The 16,236-nt window shown below is 36.6% G+C and overlaps 1 protein-coding gene across 2 annotated transcripts in view; it reads left to right on the top strand.

The window, feature by feature from the left end:
- The window catches only part of BABAM2 (BRISC and BRCA1 A complex member 2), a 162,803-nt gene that overhangs the window by 71,991 nt on the left and 74,576 nt on the right, over nucleotides 1–16,236 (top strand). For both annotated transcript variants that reach the window (XM_063390839.1, XM_063390840.1), the window contains exon 7: nucleotides 15,162–15,271. In XM_063390839.1, the coding sequence (XP_063246909.1) occupies nucleotides 15,162–15,271 (110 nt within the window). The remainder of the gene's footprint in view (nucleotides 1–15,161; nucleotides 15,272–16,236) is intronic.

Below are 16,236 nucleotides of genomic sequence, written 5' to 3'. Positions count from 1 at the left end.
CTGTTAAGTTGTGGCTCCATTCATTGTTCTGGATAATGCATTTTGCCTTTGAAAATATGATAGAAGAAGAGTGGCATCACTTCATATTTCATATGAAATTGGTGGAAAAATCATGGACTATAACTAGAAATGAACTTCTTCTGTACCATCAAGACTCAGCAGAATATTTCCTCTTACTTTGCCTGTTTCAACATCTAATCTGATATAGTATCTCTCATCTTCAAAGGAAACACGTGTTTCTATATTCTTGGCAATTAGTCCACCAGCAGTTTGTGTATAGTCAAGTGACCAGGTCACAAAGTAGGGGGCTTTAGAGAAAGGTCTCTTCATGTAAGCATAGTGAAACAAGGTGCTGCTCAGATTAGAAACACTTTGAATTATGTTATTCATGTTAATGAACAGTGCAGCAAAGCATTTTATTTGAACTGAAACAAGGTGTTATTATATAAGGTGAAGCACCTTTGCTACACTCTGGTAGTGAGTGGCTCTTCACCAATGTAAGTAGGTAGGAAATAAAGTTTTCAATAGTGTTATCTTAGTTTTCTTTGACAAGCAGTAAGATAAGACCTCACCTGCTTTGTTCAAGGAGTACATTAAAAACTGATGAGTGCTAGAAGTCTATGCCCACTCTGCATTTTTCCTTCACCTAAGAGACATCCAGTGTTTCTGTTTTCAAAGGTAATTTCAATCAAGAGTAATCTAAATTATTATATTCCTCACATGAGGAGTTTTTATAGAACTTTTTTTTAACTTTTATAGCTCATACTTACCCCCTGTTCTGTTTGTCACCTCCCTATTAATCAAGGCAACACATTGGCTTAAACTGTTTTCTCAGAAAATGAATGGATGACTTTTTCTGAGGAGCTACACAAACAGTGGTCATTTCACCGTCAATCTTGAGCCTGCACTTTCCAGCTCTATTGAACCTTAAGTACAGCACATAGAGGTCTTGCTGCAAATACCCATCGTAGTCATCTCAGACATCTATCTACCTATACAACCACATCAATTTCCATTTTTTCTTCTCAAGAATGGCTTTTCTATTGGAAATGACAGCCTCTAGAAGGAATCAAGTACTGCTGATACCCTTTGAACACATTTCCATTAAGTCATTCTTTGTACGTTTTTATGTCAAGGGTTTCCCTACCATATTTCAGATAAACCAAGTTGTTCATTTAGCTGCAGTTTTAGCTCAGTTTCCTAAGGAAATGTGGCATCAGTGCCAGAGTGTGCCTGTTCTATTCTCCCTGTTTTTTAAACAACTACCTCACCCAGCAGTGTGTTCCATAGTGAACTGGCTACAGCAAGGAATGCCCTTCACTTAGTTCCTTTACTTATTCTAAGGTAATTTGTTGTGAGAGCTATAAGAAATGAGTCAATTACTATACAAAGCAAACAAACATTAGGAAAAAAACTGGGATGTTTAATTTTTTCTCTGGACTTTCCTGGTATCTTTATACATCTGCCTTCCAGATAGTAAAGTCTTATGAAAGGGACTGCTCTTCTTTTAACAATAGAGCATCAAACATGTGGTTGCCACAAAACCAGTTATTATAGTGCAACTAATAATTACAGTAATCTTGTGAAGATTAAAGTTTTAATGTAAAGCATCTTCAATTTCATAGATACAAAAATACCTGCAGAGAGTATTTCTTAATGTGGGAACACTCTATCCTTGATTAATGCAGTGGGATTTAAGCTCCTCTGAGAATGAAGAAGATAAAAGTTTTGGGTGAAGAAAAGAGATACAAATCAGTAGGTGTTGACTAATCCTAGTGGAAAAGGATATCTTTTCTATGTTTATTAAAAGCAAACAAATAACCACTTGTCATAAGCACATCTGTTTGGACACCGCCTTAAGACAAACTAGTGTCAAGTAAGTGCAGTTGTTCTGAGTGAAAACCAAGATGGATATGTTTAAATAGCCAGTTTGCATTTCAGGCTGAAGGAGCTCAAGCAATTGAAGCATCCATTTCCATGCCATAGAAATAAATAAATGTGTCTTAAAAAACAACATCCAAACCAAAGCTTTTAAGAAGCCTTTCAGTTAGTTTATGATATTAAGGAATTGAATGTGGTGGAAGACAGAAGGGAATGGCATCATTTTTAGGAAGGAGAAGGAAAATATTGAAAGTTTCATTTCATGTATGTATAAATATTGCCATTGATAACATTGAGAGAGTGTTAAAGTCCAGATGCAAAGCACTTTCGGAAGCAGACCTGCCAGCAATCTGTGAAGGCTCTAGAAGTTTTCATATTGATTGTCACAGACTGTAGGGGCTAAAAAGTTTGTGTTCACAGGAGCCAGGGCAATGGTTATTTCCAAAGAATTTAGCAATTTCTATTTAATACTACTCCTAGAGTCTGGTGACCGGTCAAAAGAAATGAAGGCTTGGTCCAGACAGAGCTCTGTGGAGATTGCTGTGGGGGCCTGTATAAATCCAAGGAGTCGCTTCTGTTGCAGACTGAACAGTGAACAATGCTGTGTGGAGAGGGAGAAGTCCTGAGCTTCACAGTTAAGGGGAAGTTTGTGTTCATGACGTGAGTAACTGTGTCTGGGCTGAAAGGTCAGAACTTGGCAAGACTGTGGTGTGAATCCCAAGTGAAGCAGCAAAAGAGTGAGAGAATGGAAGGACCTTCACTTCTGTTTCATTTGAGCTAATTACTGCAGTGCCCATCTGGTAACTAGAGTGTAACTTCTTTGAAAAGAACCTGTATACATGTACATATGGGTAGGTGCACCTGTGTATGCCATGGCTATGTCTAAAGAGTTTTATCATTGCAGTGATAGCATCGTGCAAAGGAAGGTGAACATAAATAAATGGTTTTATCTTCTCTCGAAATGCTTTGAACATATGGAGCTGTAGGACACTTCACCATGGGTTGCAGTCAGTGGTATTTCTTGAATTGTTTGAAACCAATAGAAGCAAAATACTATAAACTTTGTTGGAGCAAACAGATACACATTTGAAAGAAGTACCCAGCTGAACTAAAAATGAAAGTCTATTCCCAGTGTGACTCTGTGAAGCTGTATTTAAATTGTAGAATGAAACTGGAGTGAGTTGAGGTTGTTTTTCTGGATAGGTTGATTTGTTTCCCAGGATTTACTGTTTTCAGTGATGCTAAGATTATGGTGACATATGTTGTATTTAAAGCATAGGTAAGTATTGAATGTAACCATAAGTGTAGAACAGGGTGTGTTTTTTTAAGTAAATAATGAAATTATTTGTCCTTGCTTTTACAAATATAAATGAAAATGCAGATGGATTTATTTGAAGAAGTAAGTCTATTAAAATTTTCACTTAAACTTGACTTGTTATATTGCTAATGAACTGCACATAACATAAACATATGGCTATAGCTTCGCTACCAGAATTTTTAGATTCCTCCCATGGCTACACAGGCTGCAGAAGTGGGAAGTTAATATAAAGGAAGGTCCATTCTTTGCATAGCTATAAAATAAAACTGAGGTGGTGTTGAATTTCAGTATTGATGACTAGCAATTCTTTTTAATTTGAGGACAAAAAAAAATATTTGCTCCATAGATAGCTCCTAATTATTTTTGTTTGTTGAAATACACAGTGTATTTCTATTACTACACTCACAGTTCTAAGTCTTGATGTTCCCTAAATTTACAAGCTCTTACCTTAGCACTGGTTCTGTGTGATGTTGAACTGATTGTATGTAGATGTCTGTATCTAGAACTGGATTCTCTATGTGATGTTGTTTGATTGGATGTTATTTCAGCTGTGACTCTAACAGGAGACTCTGACTTGCAGATCATAAAAGGAACATGCTGCAACCAGTTAGTGGTTTTGTTTAATGTATTCAGTCTTAATTAGAGCAGACTTGTAGACTTTTCTCTGATGGCTAAAACTTGAACTATATTTAGAGTTAAAGCACTGTTTCTCAACATGTTTATTTGAATCTAGAGGTGATATCTAGCTTCAAGTAGTTTCCTGTGTTCCGTAGCATTTTCCTATTCCCAAGGATGTGAAAATTGATGTATTGGGTATTTGTGAGGGTTGGCACAGAAGATGCAGGTTTTCTTCTGTGACTATTGAAAGGTGCTGCATACAAAGTGAAAATGGTGGGCTAACATCTCATCTGTTGTTAATATTCAGAAAATAACAAGAGAAGATAAGTTTCTAGCATTGTGTCTGAATCCTAGAAGTAAGAGACACTTCATTTCCAGATAAATGCCATAATGTAGAAAACAAGGAATCTTGCACATGAGTTATCAAGATGGTAGGATTATACATAGATTTGCAAAAATCAGGTTGTTGAGAGTGGAAAGATTAATTAGAAAAATTGAGCTGAATTTGGCAATTTCAGAGAGTTCCCAGAATGCATGTGACTTGAATCTTCCTTCTCTCTTGATCATTAAAATGCTGTTGACTGCAATGTTGTCACTGATAAAACACAACTGTTTTCTAAGTTGCTTCTTAGTAGAAAAGGGCTCAATGGTTTCTGATTAACAGTTTAATAGTATACATAGGAATTTAAATATTAGTATTTATATCATATGTTTAATCTGTTCTTTTTTACAATGACATCTTAAGTACTGACTTCTCTGGTTTTTAGCTGGCATTTACTTTGATTTTCACATGCCATTTTAAAAGAATGTCCAATTCTGCACCTTTCTTAAGCTTTTTAAAAAACACTTAATGTTGTCTGCAAAAAATATCATAGTGAGCCCCACTATAGGTGTACATGCAAGACAACTGAAGGACTATATTACTTTGAAATTGTTCCCTGTAGGGAAGCTGAGGTTCATGAGGAAGGGGGAATTAGATGAGTTACAATTGTCTGAATGTCCCCATGAACTCTTAACTGTTCATAACTGCAAGGTGGAACTAAATCAATAATCATCCAGCAAATCCCATCAGTTCTGAAACTTGAACATCAAATTAGCATTATATCAGAAGACTTCTGAAAATAGTGTAGTCTTTGATTTACTGCTTCAAAGAAAAAGAAAATTTAAAAGTAAAACAATCAAATGCTCTCTTTTATATGTCAGGGTAAGAATCTTCCAGTTCAAACCTTGTTGTTGTTATCCAATTTTTGCTTGTATGTAATCAGATCTCCCTCCCTGACAAAAAAAAATGTACTACTAAATTTTATGGTCAGAAAGCTGACTATCAGACCTAGAACAGAGGATATTCCTCTCTGTTAATTTGTGCATGCTGGGATGCTGTGCTGAAACAGTTGAGCTTATGCAGGCAACTTCGACCCTTCTGACAGCATTAAAAGCTGCATTTAGAGAACATTATCCCCTGAACTTTGGAACAGGTGATATGAGAGAAAGTGTCAGGAAAGACTTTGAAAATTCAAGGGTGGTATCAATATTAGTAGCCTTTGAACCCAAATCTTTTTTATTGAAATACAGCTCCAGACACCATAAAAGAGTTTAACTATACTTCTCCAAATTCTTCATCCTAAGTTGGTGATGGATGCACTGATGGAACAGATAAGAGAAAAAGATTTGGTGATCTTTTCTGAGTCAGTAATCAGGGAAATGTCAGTGATGGAGTCACTCTTCCATCTGGAAATACATGATATATTGTTCTAGTAACTACCACTCCAATTCAGTGGGACCGCATCAGAGCTGAACACCCTGTGTTTCAGACACTGTCTTGGGCAAGGTAAAAACAACAACAGATGATTCAGCCTTCACCTGAGCTGGGAGTTACTGTCTCACACTGTAAGTTCCAAAGACCTCTCTTGACACAGCATGTCACCCAATGTGCCTTCTTTATTATATATAGAAAGAGACTACCCCTGTGAATTTCTCTCACATTACGTGCCTGATTTACATATGCGTACAGATGTGAACTCTGACATACCAATGTCACAATCATTTTTTAGAATACAGCTTTTATCCCTCCTTCCAGTCTTGCCTCTCACCTGTATCAGGATCCACTTTCACACAAATACAAGAGAAAAGCTGTGTTTTTCTTCTTACTGCAAGAATTTTATTTTTATTACAGTTATTAGTCTTTGTGACATCTGTATACATTTACTCTTGTGTGCAGACCAAGTATGTTGTTTGTTGGAAAGCTGAATGTTTGTAAATAGGGCTCAAGGGGGAAGAATGCTCTGACTTCCATATTCTTTATTCAAAGCAGACAATGCCCCACACAGACACACGCTCCTATTTTTAAGATCCATTAGACATAAATGGAATAGTGTGACAGGGGAGAAATAGAATTCTTTGTAAAAGAAATAAAACTGTTATACCCTTGAAATGGGAATGCATAAAAACAACTTGTGAATTGAGGGGATAATAGAATTCTCTGGAAAAGAAATACAAATATTTCAATATATCTGCATTCCTTTGAGATGGGAATGCAGTTTGTGAATCAAAGGTCCTGTGAACTTTAATATGTAACATTCCTGTTATTCTCAGGAAACAGCAATTGTCAAAGCAACTCATACCCGTTAAGTTTTAACATTGACACTTCCTTTTAAAATAAAATGTTTCATATTTTTAAATCAGGTCAGCAGTGCTAAGCTGCACTGGTGAAAGACCACTGAACAAGTTTAACTTTGCTTGCTTTTACCTTACACTTTGATTATTCACTTTTTCATCTGTGAAATCATGTTGGTACTTCCTGGTTCACTGAAGACATAGCTCAGGATATGGCTTTACTCTGGTGTTCTTGTTGTGACCCATGTAATCTATAGTATTTCTGATTTTGCAGAGATATTCACTGAACCAGGAACATGGAAGAATATGTGGAGAGCAGGGTAAAGGCTTTTGTTAAAAAGTTGGATTGATTTAAAAAATAAATACTTATGCCAACTTGCAACCACAACACAGTTACAGAAATACTTATGATTGATGTCTCTTTCACAGTATTTTAACTTTATCTCTCTTTTTTTGTGAGATCTATTAATCATATCAGTGAACTATTTCATTATCTTTAAAACAATACTCTTGTTAGTGCCATGCTGTTGTTCTGAGAGTCAGCTCTGTAACTAGAATCCTTGCTTGCACAAATACGTTATGTTCTTCCCAAATATAATTGTTACCTCTGAATCTTTCAGCCATGAGCCCTGTATACTAATCTGTTATATTTGTTTTGTCAATCTATACATAAATATGCATGTATAGAAGAGCTGTACTTGGCAATTAGAAGGTTAGCTTAGCAAGAAAATTATTTTATTTAGAATTGTATTAATGATTTTGTCCTCTAGTTAAGTACTTGGGTATTTATTAGGAGACTTTCTTTTCTGCTAGACACAAGACGACTGTTCTTTGGCCTCTGGAATGACATTGCTATTTTTAAAGAGATGAGAAATCAGTAAAATGGGGGAAAGGAATGCAAATATTGCTTTCTAAATAAATTACACTCCAGTCAACTAAAGAGATGACTGGAGAGTTTTGAGTCTTGGTGAAATCCTAAAGTAGGATTTGAATTCCAGATTTTAGGTATCCCCAAATCTTTGTCAGAAAAACAAGTTTAAAAACAGGGCTTACATTAAAAAATGTCTCATAACTACAGGTTGAGGAAGTAGCTGTTTGTCAGGACATGGCAGCATTAGCTTGGTTCGAGTGGATGCAACTGCTGCTGGCTGTTTAAGAAGAGTTAAAAACGAAGCTTTGAATTCTCTGAACACTGTTCACCCCATTACCAGCTGGTGATGGCAGAGACAGGTGCTCCTGTCAACCTAAAGATGCTTTTCTTGAGGTTCGAGGAAAGATATGGTGGTATTGGAGTCTGTTTCCTACAGAACTTCATCACAGTAATGGGGCAGGGGGTGTCTCTCAGGGTAATTTACTTAATGGCAAAACTGTAGTGTTTTATAATAACTTAATGATTTATGTGGTCTGCTTAGGAGTTAGGTTAGAAGGAAATGAAACCAAAATTAAGCAGCACTCCTGTGCAGTGTTTGATAAATTGATGTCCTAAATTTTCTAGGAAGGAAAACTGCTTTTTCATGAGTGCACAGAAAAGGTCTAAGATTATTACCCAGCAATCTAGATTTCTAATATTTCTTCCTATTTTATGCTTATTTTTTTAAAAACATTTTAGTTCAATTGCAGATGTATTCCAAATTCTGTAAATGCTGGTTTTTAATCTTATTTTAATCTTAATGTGATACCTGGTATTGAAGTAGTGTCCTGGTTTAATGTCCTAAGCAAACAGTATTGTTGTGCTGAAAGTGTCACCACAATTTTTTCTGCTGTCAAGCTAACTTTTATAATCTGAAATTTCATTAATCTTGAAAGTTTTGAATCTAGTATTTATTTTCATGGACAAGGATGTCATCCTTTCCTTTTAACAGTTTGTAGCTTCTTAACTAACAGCATTCTTTACCTAACTCTTTAACAGTCAATCGTGCTGTGAAAGTAGCAGTAAATTGCCATGACCATAAGAAAAGAAAGGAGTATAGACAAAACAGATTCGTATGTAAATGTTGAACAAAAAAAACCCTGAACAATGACAATGAAAAGAACCCCTGGGGTGTCACACTGTGTAACACCCCTCGTTTTCCTGTTCAGCTCTTGATGCCCAGTGGTGCACTTGGGGGTCTTGCTGATAGTTTTAATGCTCAGTAGATATTTGCTTTATTTTGTTTAAGGAAGAAAACCTGGTATGTTGTCCTAGAAGCTTGCTTTCAGGTTTTACAAAATTGTTCCCAGCCTACAATTTCCATGTAATTTTTAAAATGGAACGACACTGAGCTCAAACGTGCTTTGCCCAGAGTGTTTTGCTGTTACCTTGGGAAAGGGATTGTGTATGGAATGCTTTGATGCCATGAGCGGTGCACTCAAGGTAACTGCCTTTGTTTTCATTAAAGATCCTATTTAAAGAATCAACACTCCTTGATCAGACCTGGTGGGTTTCCTGGAAGACAGGAGAAAGAATTTCCTGGAATGATTAAATATTCTCCCTAGAGTGAAGCAAATTTCTCAGTCTCATTTGCCACTCCACATTCCTTAGCCTGCTTTCCCCTAGCGTATTTTGTTATTTAAAAAAACCCCAAAAAAACAAAAACACAAAAAACTCCTAGATAATGGAAAAGATAGGGAGAACTTGTAGTTGCTCTTATTGAAGCTGACTAGTGAATCTGCTACACAGTAAGGGTGCAAGTTGCTTGTGCTTTATTTTGGTGTTACTGCACACTGCCGTATGATGGGGAAGAGCCAAACATTGCTGCTTCTTGTGAAGCAAGAGGCCTGTTAATACAAATGAAGTGTTGTGTATTCTCTGGTGTAATTCACACTTTAGCTTCAAAATCACATTCTACTGTGATCTGTTGTTAATAAGGATGTTACAGGTATGTATCATGCAGAATTAAATTAATTAAATTTGACCCTAAGAAATTAAATTTCTGAATGCATGTTATTCTCATGCATTTCTAGAGACCTTTCTGTTTTCAGAAAAGATCCTGAAATACAAGTTTCACTCTCAAGTTTGGTGAAGCTGACTGACTTGGTAGGGCTGAGAGGTACCCCAGCAAGTGTCTATTGAAAGACCCACTTAGTATAAGCTGGCTGCAGATGCTGAGATCAAGGTCTCCTTCCTACATTCTGTTCTCATCTGTATTCTGCCTTTCTATTCCACCTTCCCCAACAACCCTCATCACATCACGTAAGTTTATCCTTTGTTTATTTTAAGCAGTCCCTTCCCCATTTGTTCGAATTTTCCATTCCTTCAATTAGTCATACCACAAAAACAATTATTGAAGAGTTGTGAGAGCAGAGAGATCAGAAACCTCCAGCAAGAAGTAGGAGCAATTAGCTGGGACTGGGAACCTCCCTCCTGAGGCAGATTTGGCTTCACCGTATTGTTGGGAGGCATCTGCAGTGTCAATCATCTGTGAGACATCTCATTTCTCAAAGGAATATCCAGTAGATTTAACAGTTTGTGTTCTCTTTCTTCCCTCACATTTATCCCCACACCATTGCTGTGTATATTCACGGTACAAACATAACAGCCTTACCAGAAGTTCAGCTCCCTTGTCTTATTTCCTGTCCCCAAGATCAGAAGCTGCTTGTCCTCCCCAAAGCATGCCCATACTCTTCCTGCACACTCATTCTCATCCTTTCTACCAAATTTGAAGTTTCTTTTCTTCTCACTTTTGTTAGAGTTCATCAGACTGAACCTGGCTCTCAATGCCACATCCTGGATCTTGTGCATCACTCCATTGCACGCTCTCCTCCCAGTCTCATGGCCTCTCCATCCTGAGTCTTTCATGGAAAGACAGGTCCTGCTGTGCCCAGGACAAGACTGGAGTCACTTACTTCTTTAAACATTACTCTTTGGGGCAGGGAATTACACTTGTGTGCCAAATACAGAAATACTTCCTCTCGAAAGTATACTTTAATCAGAGGCTGCAATGCAATCCCTTTTTTGATAATGAAGAAAAGGTAATAACTGATTTCCCATACTCTGCATCTTTAAGGAAAAGGAACTCTTAATGTACAACTTGGTAGGACTCCAGGCACAAGAGGAAATGGGTTATAGCAGTTGTGACTGTGCAGAGCAGATGTTTTGGTTGGCCTGGCTATCAAGCATCTGACTCATAATAAATTGTCAGTTCCAGTAAATTCCCAGTTTTCAATTACAGTAGGTAGGATATGAGAAAACAATGCCATTTGGATAGTGTATTTAAAGTGGTTTTGATGGTAATTTTCATAAACAGCTCCTACTAACTTTGTAAAAAGATTAGGGATCTTGGAAAGGCAGCAGCTGTAAACATTGAAACCTGTATTTAAATGTAAATTGCAATTAATAGAAAAGAAAACTAACAAATGGCTGTTAACACAGTGCTGATACATTTGGAAATAGAATTTTAAGTTTTTCTTTGGAGTTTTGTGATACTCAGAGTCCTTTCATGAGGTGTATGGGGGAAAAAATTCTAAATGCTTTCAGACTTCCATTTTCATCTCTTCTGCTCTTCATTTATATTTTCATATGCTATCTTGTTCTTGAGTTTTGAAAATACGTACTTAATGAACCTTTCCTCTGCACTGGCTAAGTAGAAAAAGGGTAAATTAAAATTGAATACCATGAGTTTTCTGTTAAGAAAAGTTTTATTTATTTTTGTAATTGTTGCTAGGTTTCTGTAATAGAAAAAAAAGCCTATGGGTTGAAAATGTCTAGATTTTTTTGTTGTTGTTCTTTTCTAACCACATTGCTTTGGAGGTTTAGACAAGGATGACGTCCCATTGTGCTAAGTATTCTATAAACATAGGAAACCCCTTGCAGTTCTTGAGAAAGTAAAATATTTCTTTTCCATGTTTAGGGATATCTCCATTTTTTTCATGTTTGATTTGAATGGACATTTTCAGAAATGAGAAAAATATTTTTTTAAAATAAGACCTAGTAGCAAGGTGGCAGAAAGGCACCAGGAAAATTTGTATTGGATCTTTTACATTGCAATGTTCTTGACGCTGGTTTTTTTACTATCAGGCATGAGACTGTTGGGGAAAAATCATTAGGTGTGCATTATCACATAGTGATAACTAGTGATCTCAAGCATTTTTACATTCAGTTTTTAAACCTCAAAATTCTTGTGGCCCAGGATGAGTTCTCTGTTCAGTTAGAAGTTCATTTTAGTAATACCTTCTGTAGAGTCATGTGTAGAAAAAGTTCTGTGAGTATAAAATGGCACTTTTATTATGGCAATTCTATCCTTGAAATTTAACATTTATAGAAAATTGTCATTCTGCATTCTTACAAAATCAGTTTTTCTTGAATATAAAACAGTTTGTTTAATAAAAGCATCTATTGTGTTGTGAGTTACATACAAATTATAAGAAGAAAAAGCATGGATGCTTAAATACTAAAAAATGAGATGTGATTTTATTCCAGCAACTTTTTTTTTTTGCCCTACTGAAAGGGTATAATATTGCCAAAGCAGTTGGATGTCACTCTGACTTTTGAAGCCAGCTGAAAAACAAGAATAGAGGTGACTTTTACTTTGCTGCTCTATTCAGATCTGGTCTGTTTTTTGATATACATACATGTGCAGAAATGGGAAAAGGGAAGATGCTGTCTGTGGAGAGTTTTATAAGAAGCATTAAAACAACATTTGCCTTGGGACACTGTGGTGTAATGAAAAGATCTCAGCCCCTGTTCTGGGCAAATGTCATGGCCTGGTATTAGAAGGTTCCATCTTCTCACCTAATCACTTACAGGTTTCTATAGATGACTGGCACAGATATCAAAGAAGGAGTTAAGTTGTAACTGGCACAGACAACATCAAAAAAGTTTATTAGTTGAAAAGTTTTCCACAGTTTATCTGTAAGACATGTGGTTTTGGTTTGGTTTTATAAACGGCAGTTCTAACAGATGTACTAGTGTTGAATGCAGTTGTAGCAAGCAGCTTGTTCCATAAATAAAAGTAACAAAGTCTGAAAGGAATAAATGCTTTGCTGTCAGATAGAAGGGGGCTTGTTGTGAATCTGTGGCCACCTGAACGATCAGGTTGAGCTGCTTCAAGGAGTTACTGCACCACTTCTTTTAAAACCTGCGGGAATGCTAGTTTTGGGTCTTTTTTAAGTAACAATTTTCATTTCACAGGGCTGAAAATATGCATCCATTTGAAAAGTGGTAGTTATAGAAGAATGCCATTGGACAGTAGCTGTATGAGCATAACATGATGCTCTGCTGGCAGCGGGACTTGCAGTCATGTTTGTTGTGTGTATTTTTGTAAATGGAAAAATATCATGTCTCAATTTATTGCTCTTACTACACTTTTCATTTTACTGCAGCTTAACATTCAAAGATTAAGAGATGATTTATGTGGTTGTGTGGGTTTTTTTCCCCTGGCATGAGTCTTCATATGAAGTTCACTAGAGAGCACAGAAAATATAATGTAATATTACTGTATGTGTTAATGGATGCTGTAGTGGCATTCACCTAGTCTGTTTTGAAGTTGGGTTTTTCTGTTTCCTTCTTTTGACTTTGTTCAATCAGTAAGCAGCTGATAGTATTCCAGAAAATGGTCTTACAAGTGGTGTTAAGCTGTGTGTGCACATCTACTTTTAGCACTAATCATGAATGCAGGACTAGAGACAGGATTTCCTGTCCATGGCAGAGCTGGATGCAGCAGTACAGGTGGGGTCTCAGCAGAGCAGAGCAGGAGGGCAGAATCCCCTCCCTTGTCTAGCTGGCAGCACTGCTTTAGATCCAGCCCAGGGTACAGCTGGCTTTCTCAGCTGCAAATGCACGTCACAGGGTTATGCTGAGCTTCTCATCAACCTAACCATTTTATGTACCTGTCAACTCTTGAAGAATGCGCATTAAAATAAAATCTTTTTAATTGTTATTAGCATTAAAAGCATTGCTGTTTAATCTCTCTTAATAGTTCTCTTCATTTGATTGACAATTAGCAAATTAATGGGAAAAAGCCAGTTAATGCTATACTCAGCTTCAGGATTGAAAGCTGTTCCTTATTTAATTTTTTTCCTTAATGATGGAAATACATGAAATACTGGGGGAAAGGTCAGGGTGGATTGTACTCTTGGGTATATTTTGTTGTTATTTGTCTTGTTGATAAAGATTTTGTAATCTGTTCTGTTTTCTCTAGTCCAGATGATAGTACCACTTAAAAACGTGACACTTAAGGGAACATTTTGGATCACATCCCTTGCTGTTACAGGCAACCACGTCACGTAATGCCATCCATAAACTGATTATATCACAACAGGACAACAGCTATTGTTTGTGCTCACCACTCAGATGGAGTGTTGTCCTGCAATTTAAGGTTAAAACCATGCTCTGATTTCCAGCCACAGTGCGCTCGTGACCATTTTACAGGCAGTTCTAAGGGTTTTCTTTCATCTGTCAGAAGTGAGCTGCACACCAAGGCAGAATTTAAGAAAACACTGTCAGTTCTGTCTCATTTTTCATCTAAGACAATTAGGCTTTTTTAAGACCCATTCTTCCCTGCAGCTTATCACTAAGTTTCTTGGCATGTAGTGTTCTGCACGTAATAGCTGGTACGCTGCTCGTCTCCCTGGACATCAGCAGCTCCGGTCCTGCCAGAGCTTCAAATGGCACGAGATTGCCTTCCTGAAACCACTGAGCAGTCGCTTAATTTATTTTCTGCCCACAAAGGACAGGGCCTCCTAAGAATATTTAAGTGGTTTGCCTGTTCCTTCCTCACAGCTGCCTGTAGGACAGAGCATACCAGGGCACTCTGCACCATGTTGATCCTGCTTTAAACACATATCTTATTTCCTCTCCTATTTTTCCAAAACAGATAAGAACAAAGGCATGTTGGCAAGTTGCTATGTACATATGAACAAACATGTTGAAAGATTTATATGTGAGCAGAAAGTGGCACCATATTATTTGCTGTCAGCGAAGGTGACTGTGCTGCTAACTCATTACTTTCTAACTGGAGGTCAAGAGCTTAAATGAAGTTGTGCATGGCAGACATACACTTGTTTGTACTGTATGTGATTTATGAATTGGAGAGATGTCAGGTCCTAACCAGAAACAATTTGTTCTAGATGATCCCAAAGCTGTAACTGATTGTTCTGATATAAAGAAAGCCTCAACTGTGAATACATTAAGATTAACTTGTCTTTAGCATGTTTTTTTTCTTTTTTCCTACAGTACTTTCCTGGAGTCAGCAGTCTTTGCTGAAAGTAATGCATAGGTTTAGTTTGCAGGAAACTGAGGGACAGTGACTTCTAGATATAAATTTCTAACTGCAAAAATGTTTTTCATCCACAACAGGAGTTGAATACAATACACTAGAAATTTTGAACCATAAACTACTTCGAAAAATAACAAATACACAATGTGTGGTCATAACTCAGTGATATTACAACATTTAAAAAATCCTTTGGCATTTGCATTTGATGTCAAACCAGGAATTCCTAAAAATGAAATCTGTATCTGTACTGAAATTTATAGCTCACTAAATTGAAGAAGACCTACAGTACTGTATACTTCGTAATTCAGTAATTTTATTTTGATACATTAAAGGAAATTAAGTGGATTAAAATTTCTTTAAAGTGCCAATACAGTAAGAAAGAGTAAATTTGCCACCTGTTTTGCAATGGTTACAGTCGAGATTCCTCACTTAAACATCTCCTAAATAAATTCATATTTGACTTCTTAGTTCTTATCTGGAAACTTTTCAATATCCAATTTGTTATTTACCATTTTGTATTGCTTTTATATGTACAGGATGTGAATGAAGACCCCGGAGAAGATGTTGCACTTCTCTCCATTAGTTTTGAGGACACAGAAGCTACTCAGGTGTTTCCTAAGCTGTACCTCTCCCCACGTATTGAACAGTGAGTGAGAGTTTTTTTCTGGAATGTTTATTCTACTTCATCTCTTCAATTTTTTCCTGATATGTGTGATAACATACTAGAGGATAGCATACTATTGCTTTAAATTGCTTAAAGCTATAGTGGTTGCTGCGATGGTGTGTGTGTGTGTGGTGGAGAAATGACAGATATTCTCTCAGCTGGTTCTGTTTGTATGTGATATTCTTGTAGCATCACAATCTCCGAAAACCATGCTTGTCCTTTCCTGTGGCACTATATTTTGAATGCCTTGTATGGTACAACATAGTGATAGCTTTTGGGGGGGAGAATCTTTAATTTTTTTCTATCTATTTTCATTAAATTTCTTTTCTTCCATTTCTGAAATTGAGATTGTTTTAATGCTTCTCCTTGCCCTCAGTACTTCAGTCTTGTACTGCTTAAAAAAAAAACCTGTTAGATCTTTCAGGTAGACCACATTCAAACTGGTCTAGCACTGTTTCAGTGATGTGTTGGTTTTTCGCTAGTAGGGCATTTGACTTTCTTCTGAACTGGTGATGACTCTTCCGTGTACAGGAAAGATGGGAAATACTGACTACCACAGTTTTATAATAACTTGGGGATAAAGTTTGTGTGAGTGAGAAACATGATGTCTTGTCATTTTGATCAACAGAGTATTATCCAAGATAAACTCTTAGATGCAGTTTAGAAAATAAAAACCAGAATTTGACTTAGAAAAAGACATAAGACTTCCGAGATACTTTAAGAAAACATAGGTTACATGTGCATGTACAAACACACAGATAATGTATTTAGTAGCTTTCACATTTTCATATTTTTCATTAATTCATTCCTTTTTGTCAGCATCAGTTGAGGGAATAATTGTAGTCAAATATGTAATTATCTTTCTATGTTCCAAAGGATTCTTTTTCTGAACTCTTAAAAGCAAATGGGCTACCATTAGTCTCCATTGTATTTCCAGCTGCAGTCAC

The sequence above is a fragment of the Prinia subflava genome, chromosome 2 (assembly GCF_021018805.1).
Source record: "Prinia subflava isolate CZ2003 ecotype Zambia chromosome 2, Cam_Psub_1.2, whole genome shotgun sequence".
Lineage (NCBI taxonomy): Eukaryota > Metazoa > Chordata > Aves > Passeriformes > Cisticolidae > Prinia > Prinia subflava.
The sequence above is the reverse complement of the archived record's forward strand: the minus strand, read 5'-3'. Positions and strand labels throughout refer to the sequence as shown.